The sequence below is a fragment of the Balaenoptera musculus genome, chromosome 1 (genome assembly GCF_009873245.2).
Source record: "Balaenoptera musculus isolate JJ_BM4_2016_0621 chromosome 1, mBalMus1.pri.v3, whole genome shotgun sequence".
Lineage (NCBI taxonomy): Eukaryota > Metazoa > Chordata > Mammalia > Artiodactyla > Balaenopteridae > Balaenoptera > Balaenoptera musculus.
Genome location: NC_045785.1, coordinates 129,508,559 through 129,527,994, shown reverse-complemented (window position 1 = coordinate 129,527,994; position 19,436 = coordinate 129,508,559). Strand labels below are relative to the sequence as shown.

The 19,436-nt window shown below is 36.3% G+C and overlaps 1 protein-coding gene across 2 annotated transcripts in view; it reads left to right on the top strand.

The window, feature by feature from the left end:
* RC3H1 (ring finger and CCCH-type domains 1) overlaps nt 1–15,919 on the top strand; it is a 100,099-nt gene extending 84,180 nt beyond the window's left edge. The window contains exons 13-19 of one of the 2 annotated variants that reach the window (XM_036843680.1): nt 1,758–1,910; nt 2,817–3,030; nt 3,493–3,583; nt 3,708–3,840; nt 5,622–5,801; nt 7,162–7,277; nt 8,362–15,919. In XM_036843680.1, the coding sequence (XP_036699575.1) occupies nt 1,758–1,910; nt 2,817–3,030; nt 3,493–3,583; nt 3,708–3,840; nt 5,622–5,801; nt 7,162–7,277; nt 8,362–8,512 (1,038 nt within the window). In that variant the 3' untranslated portion in view covers nt 8,513–15,919. The remainder of the gene's footprint in view (nt 1–1,757; nt 1,911–2,816; nt 3,031–3,492; nt 3,584–3,707; nt 3,841–5,621; nt 5,802–7,161; nt 7,278–8,361) is intronic. The other variant, XM_036843671.1, reaches the window with a different exon arrangement.
* The last annotated feature ends 3,517 nt before the right edge of the window (nt 15,920–19,436 follow it).

The window sequence follows — 19,436 nt, the reverse complement described above, 5'->3', positions numbered from 1 at the left end:
CAAAGATATATAATTAAACTTCAGTTCTGATTATAAACAACCTACATATAATTATACTAAATTCATACATTATAAAAATATATAATATAGAAAGAAATTTCTCCAAAATCTCATTTTCTATATCACTGTCAGTTTATTATATATTTTAACTTTTTATATGTTTCAACTTTTCTGTGCATGAACTAACACATCATTATAATTTTTAATCAGATCATTTAGTAATAATATATTCAGATTTTACGTTCTGCATTTTTTTTGTTTTTGTTTTTACTTAACCAGTTATCCTGGATGTCTTTCTGTATCAGTATATAAATGTATCCCATTTTTTTTTTTAATAAATTTATTTATTTATTTATATTTTACTTTTGGCTGTTTTGGGTCTTCGTTGCTGCACAGGGGGTTTCTCTAGTTGCAGCGAGTGGGGGCTTCTCTTGTTGCAGAGCACGGGCTCTAGGCGTGTGGGCTTCAGTAGTTGTAACTTGCAGGCTTAAGTTGCTCTGCGGTGTGTGGGATCTTCCTGGACCAGGACTCGAACCCATGTCCCCTGCATTGGCAGTCTGATTCTTAACCACTGCACCACCAGGGAAGTCCTATCTCATTCTTTTTAATTGCTGTATAATACATTGATTGCAGGGGAAAAAGCACTCTTGTTAGTAGGTCATGTCTTTAAAAAGCTAGCTGTTCTACACAAAATTTGTAAGCAGAGGAGAAATGTAAAAAGGAGCTGGAATTTTTAAAATAGAAGTAGGACAAAAAAAAGGAAAGAGATTATAAACAATGGAAACAGGAGTTGTGGTTGAAAATGAGTGGTACTGTGAACAGCATATCCCTCTGCCAGTGCAGAAGACCGAAGTGATGACTCAGAAAATAGAAGGTTTTTTTTAGTATAGGGGGAAGCATAGAGCCATTTAAATGTACCAGTACCCCCTGGATTATTAGTATGTCAGTATATACATCTGTGATAAAGTGAGAGCAATTTATTAGTGTTCTAGCACTCCCTATACTGGTATAACCTTGGTCCGATCACCCACGTTGTCTCTCATGGACTTGAAGAACATATGAGATAGTGTATACATAAAAGTACTTAGAAAACTGTAAAACATTACACAAATGTGAATGTAAGTAAAAATGCATTAGACCTAGAATACCTATTTAGTTATTACATAATTTCAGAGCTCATCCTGAGAAAAGAAAATTAGGAGTCTTATCCTTTTCACTTCATTGACTCAACCCTAAGGACCAGAATTTATTCAAGATATGAATTATTGCTATTAAAGAGATTTAGGTAAAAAAGTTATTACGTCGTCACATACTATATAGAACATTTAAGATTACATTTTAAAGAATTTCTAATGTTCTTGTTTACCTGGAATGTTATTGAAAGAAACATTAAGGAGGGTCTAGCAAAACTAGGGCCTAGTACATTCTTGCTTAAGTGTTAACTGAATCTGATGAGAAAGAGGATGGGCAAATCTCTTCAAAGATCCTAATTTGATTCTCTGAAAGATATTGAGATACTTCTTTTTTTTTTGAGATACTTCTTTTTGACCCTCTGTTAACAAAGTGTAAAGGCTGAATATCATTTTTCATTTGTTTTATATTTTTCATAGTCTACAAAAATCTTCTAGTGACACAAATCAAATAACCGTTACTCTGTTGCTTCAGCATGATGTTCTAAAGAAATTCCTGCTTTCTTTGTGCTGTTACTCATAGACCCATTTCCTATTTTGTTTCTTTTTTCCTTTTTCCATCTGTAGTTTTTGGATGAAGACTTGAAGGTAGCTGGGAAATACAAAGGAAATGATTATAGCCAGTACTCACCGTGGTCATGTGACACCATCGGCTCCTACATTGGAACCAAAGATGCAAAACCCAAAGATGTTGTGGCAGCAGGGAGTGTGGAAATGATGGTATGTGTAATAACTAAGCCATAATTAATACAAATCAAGATAAACCAAATAAATTATCCCCAGTTAATAGTGTAAACACAAGTAACTGAGCTTTGCTTAAGTTTCAGACCATATTCTATAATATGTGATTGAATTATATTTATATGTTTTTTTAGTTCTTTCAGGTATATGTAAAAATCTTTTCAAACTTGTCTAGACAAAGAAGAGCGTTTCTTATGTTTCTGTGAAGCTAGCAATTAACCCAACAGCTGTTTAGAATTGAAAGTAAATTAATTTGCATAATTAAGACCTTGAATTTCTTGTCCAAATAAATTATAACTCTTTTACAACTCTTAAGTTTAAACAGTAACGTTGAATCTAGTGAACAATACTAGTGTTTGAATCAGAATTATAGTTACTTAGCTTCAGTAGCAAGGGTCTAGCAATTAGATTTCCATTTATCTTTCTGACTGGAATGCCTTTTAAAAGCCTATGTTGGCGCTTATATTTTTAAACAGTATTTTTCTAACTATTGATTGTTGAAAATTAATTTATTGGGTCATGATGGGCCTTTTTTTAAAGAAATGAATTAGAATAACAATATAAATACAAGAGTACATTACATGTAGTTAAGGATAAATGTTTGTCATGAAAATATATATACATATATACATTCAAATATATACATATTTGAATGTATATATGTACTGGGTCATGATGTAAAAAATATTATAGGGAGTGGTCAGAGGTTTGAAAAGCAATGTTTTATATGACAACTAAAGGCAACTAATGATTTTAGTCTTATCAGTAAGAACATTATACTCTATTTTAACCTTATTACAGAGCTAGAGGAAATTATGTTAGAGATCTAAGTGTGGGGTGGATTTCTCATTTTACTTTTTACCTTCTCATTTTACTTTTTACCAGAATGTGGAGAGTAAAGGAATGAGAGACCAGCGATTGGACCTTCAGAGAAGAGCAGCAGAAACCAGTGATGATGACCTCATCCCATTTGGAGACCGACCAACAGTATCTCGGTTTGGTGCCATTTCTCGAACTTCCAAAACAATATATCAGGGTGCTGGCCCAATGCAGGCTATGGCACCTCAGGGAGCTCCCACAAAATCTATTAACATTTCAGGTAAGAATCTCAGAGGTAAGCCGATTTGGAATGTTCATAGTCACAACTCCCAGCACCACCTACTCCCCATTTACCGTCAGTGCTTTTCATAATCTTGCAGGGCAGTAGTCTTCAAACTTTTCTGTGGAATTATCCCTGTAGAAAGGTAATTATAACCCAGGGAATTGTAGGGGTACAAACTAAAATTAAATATCTGTATATGAAGGTAATAACCTATGTGCTATTTTTAATAGTTTCATTGCTTTTGTTAAAATAATACATCTCATTTTTTAAAAAATATCAAACAAAAGAAAAAATTACAAAGATTGACATTTTAGTGGGGGAAAAACAAACATCAATACCCCTCCATCTTTCAAGATAACTGTGTACATAATATGCCTATGCCTTTTAGATTATGGCTACCTAAAAAGAAGAATCAAATCTATGAATTGCATCATTCCACTGTAAATTACTCTCTTACAGATTATGGTCCGTATGGAACCCACAGTGGCTGGGGAGGTTCTCCATATTCACCTCATCAAAACATACCTTCTCAGGGACACTTCAGTGAGAGGTATAAGTCATTCTTTTTACTTTTACAAGCCTTTAAAATTACTCAACTTACTTTGTTTTTCTGGTCATAACATGTTTTAAAAATAAAATTTTAAATTTATTCCATACTTTCTTTCCCACAAAAGGGAGAGAATATCTATGGCAGAAGTGGCCAGTCATGGAAAACCCCTTCCATCTGCTGAGAGGGAACAGCTACGACTAGAATTGCAGCAGTTAAACCAACAAATTAGCCAACAGACCCAGCTGCGTGGACTAGAGGTACCAGCCTAGAGATGTTTTTTCATTCCAGTTTGTGAAGAGTTCTCAAAAAGATTTTACAAGGAGGAACTTCGGAGGTAAAATGAACATAAAACTTTGAGGTTTGTTTCCCAAGAGTTAGTGTAGTTGTCCATTTTTCAAAGAATGTAAGTACTTCGAAGTTCTGAGACAATAGGAAATATAGAATTTCTGTTACCTGAGAATAGAAAACATATTTTATATGTTTTATATATTATACATTATATATTATATATGTATATATATAAGCTCCTTTTATATTTTTACACTGTATAATATTTTAGATAATCTAAAATTTGTAGATTATCTAAAATATTATATAAAATAAAAAAATATAAAAGGAGCTTATATTCCTTGATGGCACATTTAAGTTGAAGGTATATAGTATATAGTTTTTCAATCAACAGATGCTTTTAGCTTAAGATTTGTTTTTAATTTCTTATATTTTCTTTAATTTTTAAAAATTTCTCTCATTTCTTTTACTCGTCAGCATCTTTAGTAGACGCTTAGAACTTTGACCAAAAAAAAATAGCCTCTGTATAATAATAACACCTTTCATTAATATAGTTCTTTCATTTTATAAATTACTATCACATATCTTATTTGACCCATACATGTCCCTGACAATTAGATTAGGGAGGTGGTATTGTCCTCCCCCTTTTTGGTTGAAGGATATTAGTTTCACAGAGGTTGAAACATGAACCCAGCTCTTCATACTCCAAATTCAGTGTTCTTTCCACCATGCTACCTGATACTTATGAGAAACAAAATGTCAGAAGGCAAAGAATTCTTAAAGTCCTTTAAGTGCCACATCAGGAAGACTAGGTTTTGTTTATATTATCCTTTGCATTGGAACATAGACTTTGAATATGGAAAGCTAAAGACCTTCTAGTGATAAATGCATTGCTCCCTTCTGGAGAAAAAGATGCTCTTAGAATGTTTCTTTCTAGATCTAGATCTTTCTACCAAGATCTGTAATAATAAGTAAGATATTGCTTTGGAAATAAATTTCTAACTTATTAGCAAGACCAGTAGGAGGGATTTTTGTTTGTGTGTGTGTTTGTTTTTGAACATGTGTCTGGCTTGTGCTCTTATGTAAGCAAGAAGGTTTAGAAATAAAAACCTGTATAGTACTCATGTTTGTCTCCTTTTTCCTATTGCTTTATTAACATTGGTCCAAAATTTCTTGCTGATTCCTATCGTAAGAAAAAAGAATGCTGTGTTTATTATGTTCACCGTTAGTTTATTAACTTGTTGAAGATTTGGACCTTTAACTCCATAAAGCATTATTCCTTACCTTGCTATTTCATGGCTTTTTGTCTTAGTTGAAATTTCTAGACTGATTTTCTGTTCCAAAAGAATTTCAGCACTATTTAACCCACTGTGGTTAAAAGTCCCTGCCATTACTGAGGTTTCATGAAAGAAATTATAGAATTTATATCAGAGAAAATTCAATTAAAAAACAAAAGGAAAAAAATAGAAAAGAAAAGGAAAAAAGCACATTTATAGTTGACTTCTCTTTCCACTAAGAAAAAGAGCGACTTATACCAAAGATTAAATTACTATTCACTGAGTTTAAATGCCCCATCTTTTCCCTTTTGTATTCAAATGGTACTCAGAGAAAGAAGCAGTGCCTTAACGTTTGCATCATTTTTATTGCCAATCCCTGAGTAGTAAGTTGCCTGGGTGGGTCTGGCGTCAGGCCTGGTCACTCTGTGCGCGGCGTGGCATGTGTTGAGCTGTGTGCTTGGCTTTTGCACTAGGCTGTCGGTAGCAGGTTGGCGCTGCAGAGGGAGGCGAGCGCCTTGGCAGGCCAATCACAGACCCCACCGCCGCCGCCGCCGCCGCCAAAGTGGCCTGGAGCGCCCTCAAGTGAGCAGCTGAGCTTGGAACTGCACCAGGTGGAAAGGGAAATCGGGAAGAGAACCCGGGAACTGAGCATGGTAAGTGCTATGGTGGGAAAAGAGAGGAAAGCTGAAAGAAAAGCCTCTGTGTAGTTGTGTCACTGAACTCGTGGCTCTGGAGTTCTAGAATCATCTAGAGCTGTAGAGTCATCACTCCAAGGCACTGCAGTGAGTGATTAATACTGACAATGAGTGTCCTGAAGATGGTCTGCCTCCCTGTTTTATCATTCTTCTCCTCATTCTCTTTTGGTTTGAGTGTGTTCTTTGTCTTAGTTTTCTGCATTACAAAAAACTTTCCGGGAAAACAAGGCGGTTATCTGGAAGTTACTAAATTTCTGTTAAACGTATTGATTAAGGAAGCAGAGGGGATGGTGTTTTTTGCAGTGCCCTCATGTTGAACAAAGATGTATTACCAAATAACGTTTCTAGGTTTCACAGCCCTTATATTATTGATGACATATTTTTTTGTCATGAGTGAGATGCCATCTATGTATTATTTCCTGTGGAATTGTATCCATAGATAATGCTTAGGGTTTGTTTCATAGTGCATGAACTCTCATTTCAGTAAATTTTTAGTCTTAAGAGATTGAACCATTCCCTCAGATTGCATGGTAATTGTTTTTTTGTTGTTGCATAGTTTTCATATTCTTTTTAAGCAAATACATGGGATATTTCATTTTTCTGTTTTCAATAAGTGTATTATAGATACTTATTATATTTTGACTTGCTTTTTCTGAGTCATCAGTTTTTCTGTGAGATTTTTCCATGTTAACTTGAGGCATTTGTCCCCTTGCTATCCAGCTTGGATAGTGAGCAAGTGGGCCGTACTCCATTATGTTTTTGTGCATGTCTCTCTCTCTCTCTCTCTCTCTTTTTTTTCTTTGGCTGCATTGGGTTTTCGTTGCTGTGTGCGCGGGCTTTCTCTAGTTGCTTCACGCAGGGGCTACTCTTCGTTGCTGCGCAGGCTTCTCATTGTGGTGGCTTCTCTTGTTGTGGAGCATGGGCTCTAGGTGCACAGGCTTCAGTAGTTGCAGCACACGGGCTCAGTAGTTGTGGCACGCGGGCCCTAGAGCACGCGGGCTTCAGTAGTTGTGGTGCATGGGCTCTCGGGCACGCAGGCTCAGTAGTTGTGGCGTACTGGCTTAGTGGCTCTGCGGCATGTGGGATCTTTCTGGACCAGGGATCGAACCCGTGTCCCCTGCACTGGCAGGCAGATTCTTAACTACTGTGCCACCAGGGAAGTCCCTATGTTTCTCTTTTAATCTGCCTGTAAACGTTGGTCATTTTACAGAACTAAATATGATTTCTGATCATCATTTTGTATTATCTATATCTGTTCTCTCTTCCATTAGCACCATTAAATAAAAGATAATTGAATTTATTTCCTTTTCTTTCAAAGGAGAACCAATGTTCTCTGGACATGAAAAGCAAATTGAATACAAGTAAGCAAGCAGAAAATGGACAACCAGAACCACAAAATAAGGTTCCAGCTGAGGACCTTACATTGACATTCAGGTAAAGAAAGGGACATTTTCATAGTCTTATACAGTCATGACAGAAGTACCCTCATACATATAATTTGATTTTTTAAATATTATTTTGTATACATTGAGAAAAGAATATTTTTGCATAAGTTCAGGAGTTAAAACTTATTTTAGATCAGACCCAAGGTTGAATTATCTGTTAATACCTAAGAAATAAAATTTTCTGCTTCCATCTCCTTTTTCCCCTTGTTTTTTAATTTATTTAAAACCAGTGTTAACATTTTGATGTATACCCTTCTGGTCTTTTTTTTTTTTTCTTCTGGTTTTTTGAAGTGTGTAGGCATTTAGCCTCTTCCACCCACCTACCCGCCCCGCCCCCACCCATCCTCCTGGTTTTTAATTTGGTCTATCCCACATCATCCATTATTCTTCTACAGGTACGGAAGGATACATATCAGCTATTATGAACAACCCTGCAATAAACAATATTATAGTTAATTCTTTGTTTGCATATCTTGCATCTTAGAGTATTTTGCAACTTAGGGTATTTTGAGGCTTTTGATGCATAGTCCCGAGTTGCCCTCCTGATGATATACAACAATTTCTAATGCCCTGTTGCTTTCAGGCTTAGGTTTTTGGCTCTTTAAATCCATGCATTATCCTGGGTTCAAAGCAATTTCTTGTACTAGTAAACCTGCTAAAAGCAGGGGTCAGCACTTTTTCTTAAAGGCCAGATAGTGAATGTTTAAAATTATAAGTTTTACTATTTCTGTCACAACTCAGTTCTGCCACTGTAATGTGAAAGCAGCCATAGACAATATGCAAGCAGGTGGGCAGGCTGCGTTCCAATAAAAATTTGTTTACAAAAACAGGCAGCTAAAAAAAAACAAAATTAAAAAAAGAAAAGGCAGCTAGCTAGCCTTAGTTTGCCAACCCCTATGCTAAAATAAAGCATGGATATAGAGCTGTAAATTAAAGTTTGAATGCCATTCATGTATGCCATTCCATACTGCTAAAAAGAAAGGCCCTGTTGATTTCATTCTACTAAATAATCATTTTTATCTCTCTCCTTTTTTTAAAATCCAAACTCCTTTTTTTAAAAAAAACGTGAACAGTGATGTGCCGAATGGATCAGCCTTGACACAAGAGAACATCAGCCTCCTATCAAACAAGACCAGCTCTCTGAACCTGTCAGAGGACCCTGAGGGAGGAGGGGACAGTAATGACTCCCAGAGATCAGGAGTTACATCCAGTTCTGCTCCCTAAAACATGAGGAGTCCTACTTTTATCTTCTGTTCCTAACCAATTTGTGGGGCATAGGGGTAGGAGAACAGATAACTTCTAAACCTTTTCTCTGCAAGTGGTCAGAGAAATCCAGGAAAAGCACCGGAGGCAATGTGCACAAACACCACTACTAAAAACAAACCCTGCACATAGTTCACAATAATGCATTTTTTAATTTAAAAAAAAAAAAGAAAAAGAAAAAGAAAATTAGCAGTATCTGCAAGCAATTCAGATTAAATTTGTTTTTGTTCTGTGAATGAACTTTATTTTAATAACTTTGGACGCCTTGGATCCAGGGCTTTAAAAAAAAAAGAAGATATTATATATACACTCTGTTTGATTAATTGTATGATCTTAATGAAGTAGGTTTTTCTTGTATTTTGGTATTATTACATACCCAGTGTATAATTCCTTACCCCCAATCCTTTCCAACTCTCACAACCCCATAAATTACAACAGACAAAAAGCACTGGCCTTTCTGAGAATTCTGTGGTGCTTGAGAAATAGACAGTAATAGACTAGTTATTAGAAAATGTGCAGCAAACCAACTTTCCAAGAGCTGTTATTTAGAAGCCATAATCTGCTTTCTCTTTCTGGGTCACTAGCTTCATGTGTAGGTAGGTTTTTCATATGGCATTAAAACTTTTTGTAGTTATTGTTCAGGAGGGCTTTATTTCTTGTGTTTGTGTTTATTTCAGCTTTTCAGAGAGATAATTACCAATTAATTTTTGAAGCCCTCATTTCCGATATTATGGACCCCTTTCATTCTCTTAATGTGATCAGAAACATGAGTCAATTTTAGATTGCTTGAGTAGATTTAAATGGAGATTACTTTCAGGATAAACTGTAATTTATTAGCACTGAAAATACATACTTGGTTTATTACCTATATTGAGGTGATGGCTGGAAATTTAGAGCTGTGCTTTTCCAAATTGAACCTCTGCTGAAATCATAGAATGTTCAAGAACCAGGACAATCAACCATGTTTTAAAACTGCAACACTTGATTTGAACTTAAAATGAACAGAGCCACATTAGTTCAATGGATGTTTATGTTTTACTCTCAAAAACCAAAAGTATACAATTCCTGTACACTGGAGCCCTTGGCTTTCAGAGATTGGCAAATAGGAACTGCCTGAATCTTAAGGATAGTTCATGGATTAATCAGTTGCTACTTTTCAGAATCATTAGCACAAGTAGATAGTAAGTACCTAGAAGTCAATTTTTGTAGTCTTGGCTTTACAATATTGAAGATTCTTCATGAAAATGTTGAAAAGAATAAGGAAGAATTTTTATTACTTAGTTCTGCTGCACATATTCTGATGCCACATGTCTGTACTGAACTAAGACCATATGAAACATGTTTAGTGGGGGTTATTTGATATAGTCACCCACCCTATCCCTATGTTTGCCTGATTTTCTAAAAATTTCCCTTTCTGGATTGATTATACTACTAAAACAGAAAGCACTGGTTGTGTAATAGTTACTGCATTGCTTTGGTTGGGTAAAAAGCAAGAGTTTGTATTTTTCTTGTTTCTTATTTTCTTAACCCTTAACTCCTGCTGAGGTCATAACAACCTCAGTCTAAGCTCTGTGTCCATCATATTGTTAAATGAAACAAATGGGGGGTGAGGGTGGGGGGAGGGTAATACAGTCCTGCCATTGCCTACCAGTAGGAGAGTCCAAACAGAACACTCTTTTGAGTAGCAATTATTTAATTTGCCCAGTCAAGGCACCGTGTTTATATACTATTTCACATTGAATTTGATTATGCCCTACAGACCTGGCTGGTCAAGGATTTGATATACACATATTGGCTTGGGATTCGAGCTTTCTTTTTTATTTAAATAAAAATTTATATATATATTATATATATACATATATACATAGCTATATCTGTATATATATTGGGTATGTTTTATGGATTTTTTCGCATGAGCGCAGCTGTTGCGATAAAATGACTGATTGGGAGGTAGAAGCACTGAATGAAGATGAGGCATTTTATCAGTTGATATCCATATTTTCCTTTTTTTTTTTTTAAATACACTTGCTTTTTTGCCTTTTTTATTTGTTTTATTTTGCTTAAAATCCTCTTACATTTACTCTTCAAGTACTTACTGTTTTTTTGGGAGAAGGAGAGAAACTTTTACGTCTGACGGAGTCCTGAGATTTTTCATTTCTCTCTATAGCCATAAAAGACAACATTCTTGGCCTCTAACCTTCTGTAGGCAGATTTGGGCAGATGTTATTTCTCCTTTGGACATGTTTAATTCCTAAATTTTAGGAGCAGTTGGTTCAATTTGGAACTCAGAATGATTCTGGTACTGAAAAGGAATTTATGGGTATTGATTTTGTTGAAATTTGGAGTAAAAGTAAAATTCCATTTTGGGTATCTGTTGAAACCGCTAATAACTCAACTTCTGTTGTTCTTGTTTATTTTCTTCAAATACACTCATTCTTCCTTTCACCATTTTGATTTTGTAAGCTAGGCAGAAACAGGGATTAATTTACACAGTATTCCTATTCTGAATAATACCAGAGAAGCCACTGTTTTGAACTGACTTAAAATACTCTCTTTCTCTTTTTAAGGTATTTTCATGGAGTGAAGATGGGGGGAATCTCTCAAATTGTAGCCTTAACCCTAGCTGTACCTCTCTAAGGCCTCACACTCTAGAGGAAATCTGAGTGCGTAGAACAGCAAGAGAAAGGTATACTGTCCCGTTGTGCCTGTAATTTACCTGTTTTAAATTGGTTATTCTGCCTTACCTCATAGAAATTCTTACAACTTTCCCAGTGCTCACAAGCAGTTTTAGGAATTCAATAAAACCTCCAATTTTTTTTCCTCTTTCTTTTCCTTTTCTCTGTTGTATACCTTGTGATATGATGAGCCTATAAGGGTCAGTGGCCTGTTCAGGCAAAACTGCTTGACTTTCTAACTGCTTTTTTGTTAAAATCTATGAAAAATAATTGATTTTTCTAGCTTTTTGAATTTATTCCTTTAGAGACATGTAGAAGATGAAACCAGTCAGATAGGAAATACAGTTTTTATGCTTTCTACTTATTCAAATGTTAATTTCTTCTGAAGATGACTGTTTGCTTTTCACTGAATTAAAAGGCAAGACTCAGACATCTCAGATGAAAATGAACAATTCTGAGAGGGTTAAGGTAGGAGTAATGAGCATTGTGTTCAGTCTGGATAACAACACCAGAATTTTATTACAGCTAGGAATATAAAAGTACTTGGACTTTTTCTTTCTTCAGTGAGTCTCTGGAAGAGGGTGGAAGAACAGAGAATAAGATATCTAGACTCAGTTTTCTGACTTATATACAGTTCTTTTGCCTTACTTATAGATATTGTCATAAGTTCAGTAGGTGCCACGACTTGGGTAATTTACAGAGGCTGAAGTGACCAAAGATCCATTCCTTGTTACTTTTCTAATCAAAAGAAAAGTTAGTTATAACATAGGTTTCTAGTAATATTCAAATAATAAGACACTATTTCTAATGCCAGCTACAAAATACGCAGCTACTCAGAATGTATAAAAATTTATTTCATACAGCATTAATGTGGTTGATTCCCTTCTCCCATTTTATTTCCCTTCCCTTCTCCTAGTCTTTCCCATGTATTTATTTATTTATATATATATTTTTTGCCTAAAAGACATAAAATTGGTATGATTCTCATTTGCTACCTTGAATATGTAACTCCATCAGACTTTCCGTTGGTCTTTAGGGTTGGAGCTCAAAGTTTTTGTTTTTCTTTTTTTCTCTGTCCCTTCTGTATCTTGCAAATTCCCCTTGATTTACCCACTGCCCTTCCCAATCTGCAACAGTGACAGTTTGCTGCCTCAAAACAGAGCATTCAAATGAATTCGCTTAGCCAATAACTTCTGTGAAGTTGCCTTTTCTAATGGTGTTATTACTCAGTGATGCACAAATGTGGTATTTGCCCTACTGGTAGGCAAACAAAGGTCTGGTTAGGAACGGTAACCTGCTGTTTTCTTTAAAGGAGAGCCAAAGACTTGTGCTTTACTCTGTTTTGGTTTGGGAGGAAATAGTAGCCATTTCGATTGTGAAACTTCTTAGTAGCTGTGAGTTGATTATACTGTGTAGGGAGATGTATCTAAAGTTAACTGTTAAAGTTAGCTGGCCTTATAAAATGTAAAAGTAATGAAAATTCTTCAGTTTTTCTAAACCATGAATGTCATCTTTTACAGTATTGTGTGTAAGCAGTTCCTCCTCCCTTTTGCTGAGATTATCCTGTCATGATAGCATGTTGTATTTTTGTTATTTTACTTGTGCCTAAAGGACAATCTACTATCACTATGGTCAAGTAACTATTGTCAGTACATGTTAGGTTATATTGAGATTCAGAGAAAAATAGATTCTTTTCACTAAAGAGTACTCGGTTGTTATTGCTTATGTACAAATGGTTATAGATGGAGATCTAACCATCTTTTTCTACTTTTTTTTGTTTTTTTGCTCATTTTAAAGAATTGAGTAAAGGTTTCATATATAAAATCTATCTGTAAAAAGCACTTGTAATGTCTTATATATCATTAAAAGGAAAGGCTCAGTTACTTTTTAGGGGAAATTAATAACCTGTCTGGAAATTAACTGCAGTGTTTACTTAGATTTTTACCCTAAAAGAGTCCAATTGTGTTTATTTTTTATTGATGATACATGGTTATAGTGTTTGCAAGGTGATCTCTTCCCTGAAAAGTCTGCCTATCCTTTTAGATAAAAATTAGACAGAGCTACTAAACTAAGCAGATTTTACATTCAACGTTAGGGATTGAACAGGCAAGCAGTCTACTACTGTCATCATTTTACCTGACTGCCCATTTTGCTGGCCCTCATTCATACCTTTCTACCTTGGACAACTATGTTTTTTATATTTATTTGTTGCTTCAGCTCAGCTTTATGAAATTTTCCTGCTGAAATTACTTATTGGGAATTGTAGGTGGATTGCAGTTAATATTTTTTAAAATTCTTACTTCAACTTTCCTGAGCCACTTAGAAAAAGAAAGTTGTTTTTGTCGAAAGATACTGTTAATTGTAGTAAATGCCAGCTTACCATTTGGTTCTTAAGATTTTATTTCTTTGACTGCTAAAGGTGTTTTCACTTGTATTAGATTGTAACGCTAGCTATAATGTTAATGAAGAATAGGAAACTGCCACCACCAAGAAGTAACACCTTTTAATAATAAGTATGTTCCCAGTGGGTAGATTCTCAATACTGCACTGAACAAAGTGGGTAAAGAGCCCTTTGAAATCCTATTGTGATAAAGGGACTAACCTCACCACTGGATCCTTGTTTTCAGAGCTTCTGAATTTTCAGCCAAACACTGAACTGCCCCTAAACTTTATTCCTGAGCAGAACATCCCTAGAGTAATAACCATTATTTTCAAAAGAAAATAAGGCACAATAACCCAAGAGAGAGAACTTAAGCCTCACAACAATATTGTGTCCAAAAATATGTATTTAGAAAAATAAAATCCTGTGGAGTTTGTTATCCTAATGTATGTTGTATACTAGATAAGGTGACTTATTTTCTTGTATTGAGGTCTCATTATTTCTAGTTGGGTTTTTTTGTGTATATTGTTTTTAATTTAAACTCTAAGTAGACAGAGCTCACAGGTCTTTGGCATCCATTCTAGGTTGTACACTCAGAGTCATCTTATAACTGGAAACTGTCAGGTGGGCCCCTACCCCAACTCCAGATGGTGTATGAAAGGGTCAAGAAAAGAATGGAAACAAACTATTGGGTGGATAATTGGTAGCCTTTTTTTTTTAACCTGATTTTTTAAAATCACCATTTATTAGTGTAATCTCTCTCCACTGATAGGCTGCCATTCTCACAATATCTGAACCACCCTGTAAAATATTCCTCTGATTTCAAGGCATTTTAAGCTTTTGCTTATCATGTTTACATCCTCTGTTCAACCAAGACACTGTTCTGAGAGCTACTTTTTCCAGGTGTATTGTTGCCTAAATTTCCTTTATTCCCCCTTTCATCCTTTCTCTTCTTCCCACCTTCTGGGAATGAAAGGAACTTGGGGGGAAAAAAGGTTTTCTTTTTTTCTTTTTTTTTTAAATTTTATTCATTGATTCATAGGCTTCATTATCTTACTTGACGATGAATCTGTGAGTTTTTAGAACAAGAGAAATGGAAAAAGTGAATCAAGATAATGAACAAAACCTTCACCCACTTAAAACATTTTCCAGTTGTGAGATTCCTCTTCTTGTGTGTGGTCTCTTCCCCTTGTTACCCCTCTTACCCTTTTTCCCTGACTATGGTCAATTTGGCTCATACCAGTCTCCCCGAGACATTCTGCAGTCATTATCACCTTTTTGGGTGGATTTTATTTTGTTTTTGTTTTTTTAAGTAACTTTTTAACATTGATGCATATTTGCTTGGGATAGAGCTTGTGTAATTTACCAATCGTATTGATTGTATGTGATTGTGCCCTGCGGAGGTATATTTAACAAGTCAAAAATAATCTAGGATAATAAAGGAGCCCATGAGATTTGAGTCAGGTTATAAATGATTTCATGAAATCATTTACAGTTTGAATAGTGAGAATTTATATCTCCTGTTCTTAAATTAATGCTAGACAAAATACCATTTTTTAAAAGTTTTCTTGCATTCCTATTTTTCTCCCTTGCCTTTTAGCTCCCTGTTCTTTCTTGCCTGCCTCCTGTTCAGAAATAAAAATATTGAGCCTTAAAGAGACAGCTCATTTTTAAATTGCTGAAGTTTGTGAAATTTTACTTTTTCCAAGTGTTTCCAACTTTTCTTTAAAAAGTGAAGACATAATGAGTTGGAATTTCACAAGCTGTGAAATTAGCACTTGGCAAACTGTGAAATCTTATTTGAAGACTTTATCTCCTGGAAGTTCTTTTGGAATAGGAAAAAAAGAACCCTGTTTTTGAAATAGACCATTTCCCTCTCTTTTTAAAAATCTGTTTATATTTTGAATTTTTAAACAGACTTCAAAAAAGTGAAGTGGAAGAAAAATAGTAGTAGGAAGATGTTTAGGACAGCAGAATGCTGGGTCTGAATAAGTACGTACTCTACTTGTTGCAGAGTTTTGAGAGGATGAGGGCCATCTTTTTAATTTGTATTAGCTGTGTGCATATTGTCTATATCAAAGATGCCACATTTTGTTAAAATGCTGTTCCTTTCTTTATTATCTTGGAAACTGACTCAGCCTCATGTTGCTCCAAATTAGTGTTTAAGGCTCCCACAAGTTGCAGATAAAAGGACTATTTTAACAAGTAGAAGGAGGTGATTCGCCTTTCGGTTTGTAAATATATGAAAGTCTACAAGGTCTTTATCTGCTTTCTGTCAGCATTTATATTAAATGATAAATTGATGAGGAGAAACGCGTAGTCTTTTTTTGTAAATGAGCCTGTGCCCTCTTATTCTAACCTTGGGATTGTTTTCTTACACCTTTTTTATGGAGTTGTGTTTGTTTGTTTGTTCATTTTTTAGGTGAAAAATAGAGAAGTAGGTAATGTATACAAACACACATACTTGTAGTGTCAATTTTATAGCTATCACAGGAATTAGTCCAACACCACAGTTCGGAATACTTCATTTGTTATATAGTGATTGCACATTAGGAGTAAAGGTAATGGTTCTGAAATCCTAGAGTCAGTGTTCAGTGAGACTCCATGGTTAACATCCAAAGTTCTGGTTTTTATGCCTTCTCTTAAAATCAGAACCTTTTTATGCTTAAGTAACATGGCCTTGCTCTGAATACCTTCCTGATGCAAATATTTATTGTCTTTCCATTCTTACTCACTTTTCCTAATTGTACTGAAATCCCCACCAATTAGTCATTCTTGGCATTGAGAGGATTTTCTCTTAGAGACCACTGTAAAATATGCCCTATTCAAGAACTCAGTGGCATGAAGAAGAAAAAAGGGGAGGAGAGGGGAATACTCTAGATTTAAAAGGAACTTCAGAGATACAAAAATCACATGCAACATGTGGACTTTGGATCCTAATTCCAACAAACGAAACATTCAAAGACTCTTTTATATAATATAGTTAGGGGAATTTGACTTAAGTATTGAGTATTAGATAAAACCAAGGAATGACACTTTTGTTCAGTGTGATAATAGCAACATTGTTATATAATAAAATGTCCATATTTTTAAAAGACAATAACTGACAATGGCTAGAGTTTCCTTTAAAATAACTGAATATTTTTAAAAGAAAAATAATATACATTACCAGTGAACAAACATCACTCCTTGTACCATCAGTTAGCAATTAGTTGTCCGTTAGTACCATATCTGACCTCAAGAGAAGGGGCCACAGTAAGAAAAAGTTGAGAGGGTATGAAGGATGGTAACTATTGCAACCATTCTTGAATGTCATCAAATCTAGAATGGGAATTCCAAAACCAGACTTGCTGTCTTTACCACTTACCTAGGCCTACCCTGCTTACAAGCAGCAGGGTACTTTGTGATCCCTTACACTGAGACTCATTGATTAATACGAGTTTGAGGGCTTCCTTGGTGGTGCAGTGGTTAAGAATCCAACTGCCAATTCAGGGGACACAGGTTCGAGCCCTGGTCTGGGAAGATACCACATGCCACAGAGCAGCTAAGCCCGTGTGCCACAACTACTGAGCCTGCACTCTATAGAGCCCACAAGCCACAACTACTGAAGCTCACGCGCCTGGAGCCCATGCTCCACAACGAAAGAAGCCACCGCAATGAGAAGCCTGCGCACCGCAACGAAGAGTAGCCCCTGCTCACCACAACTAGAGAAAGCCCGTGTGCAGCAACAAAGACCCAATGTGGCCAAAAATAAATAAATTTATCTTTAAAAAACCATGAGTTTGATATTTTTGTGTATATTAGCATCTCAACCCCAGTAATCAGCTAATCTGCAATGATCAATTTGTAAATCCCTCTGCTTTCCAACATGGTGGCTCATTTAGTTAATGGCTGCCCGCCTTATTTGGAACACCTAGCACATCAAAAGTAAACTTTCAACTACTCACTGAACACTTAGTACAGTATTTACTAAAGTAATTTACTGAGTACTCCGTATATGGCACAACACTGTAGAGGACAAAGGAAATACTCTCTACCCTTAAGGAGCTCAGACTCCACTTAGGGAACTTGACATGTATACAGTTTAAGGATAGATAACAAATCATCTACAAAGCACTAGACGGAATTACCAAAGGATTATGCGACCACAGCTATCCTCAGAAGAGCAAGGAGCTGTGAGGCTATACACAAAGAAGATTCAAACTTGCTTGGCTAGCCAGCAAAGGCTTTCTTGAGGAAGTGGCATTGAAGGTAAGAAACAGCTTGGGGGGGGGGGTGCGCAGGGGTGGGGCAGGAGACGCCTAGTCAGAGAAAAAAGATGGGTGAACTCTGCTAAAGAAGAAAGACTGTTACGGAAACGAAGGTCATTGAAGTTAGAGTAGAGAGAGTGAGATAGTGGCTTTGGATGCAGAGCCAGATCACAAAGTTGGGTTTTATTCTTAAAAGGAGTCCAAAGAAGGGTTGTAAGCAGGGGAATTAAAGGGATCAGATTTGTGCCTATTGAGAAGCTTCTGTGTCAGTGCTTCTCAAACCTAACATGAATGCAGTTCACCTGGGGCTCTTGTTAAATTGCAGTTACTGTTTGAGCGGGTCTGGAGTGGGGCCTGAGATTATCTAACAGGCTCCCAGGTGATACCAGTGCTGTTTGTCGGAAGACCACACTTTGGAATAGTAGGGTTCTTTCTACGTGATAGGCAATTTTAGAAGCAGAAGGATCCAGTTCTGCCTATCAGACTTAAACTTTTAGTGAAATGAGTAAGATGTAAGGCATAATTAGCACCACTTGGAGACCACTTAAAGGCAAGTGTGTAAGGCTGGGAGAAACAAAGTAATTCAGGAACGTTTTTGCATTTGAGGAGTTGATTCTGAAAGGTATAAAGAAGGGTTTATATGATGAACAAGGTGGGAAGTGGAGACTCCAAGCCTGGGAGCACATACACAATTATGAAAGAATATGGCCTGGAATAGAACTTCAAGGAGTTGGGGATAACCAGAAAAGTTAGGTTGAGGCCAGGTCTTGAAAAGCTTTATGTACCCTTCTGAGTTGTGATTTTATCCCTTAGCAATTAAAAACCAGTAAAGATTTTAAGCCCGAGAGTGATGTGATGATTGTAATTTGAAGTGGAGTAGGGCCTAAGGCAGAGAGCTCAGTTATGAATCTGGTGCAGTAGACTTACAAGAAATGATGAGGGCTTGCACCAGGACAATGGGAATGAAGAGGAGGGGAGGAATTTCTAAGAACAGCACGAGCGTAACTGGCATTTCTAAACACCCAAGTGGGCGCCATCAAACAGATGCCACCAAAATCGGGTGCGTCCCGTAATTCCCTTAACCAAGCGCAAGACCTGATCCCATATTATCAAGTTAAAGGGAAAAAAATTACCTTTGCAGTGTCAAAGCCCTTAAAAAATACAGTTTTATGGAAAACCTACAGTAACCTTAGTTTATCATCACCTTCCTATCCTCCCAAGTCCGACAGTGTTCAGGTTATTATGAACTAAAACATGCCCTCTAATTTTCCTCAGCCCCTATGCTTACCATTGTCATCATCTAACTGGGCATTTTGCTATCCTGACAGCAAGCCGGGCAACCTGATGAAATCCTGGCCTTAGGGCGTGACGCAGACTGCCTCTCCAGAGTGGGCTGGCCCGTTCCTCTCTGAGCATCTCGAGGGTTTTGTCTCCAGCAGCATTCCCTGGTTAGCTGAACCTCTGTAGCCATACCAAGATGTGATTCCTGAAACTTGTTTCTGTTCAAAGTTAGAACAGCCTGTGCCCAAGCAGTATCTGTTGGTTTACAGCACTGGCCATTTGGGAAGGGCCTGAAACCA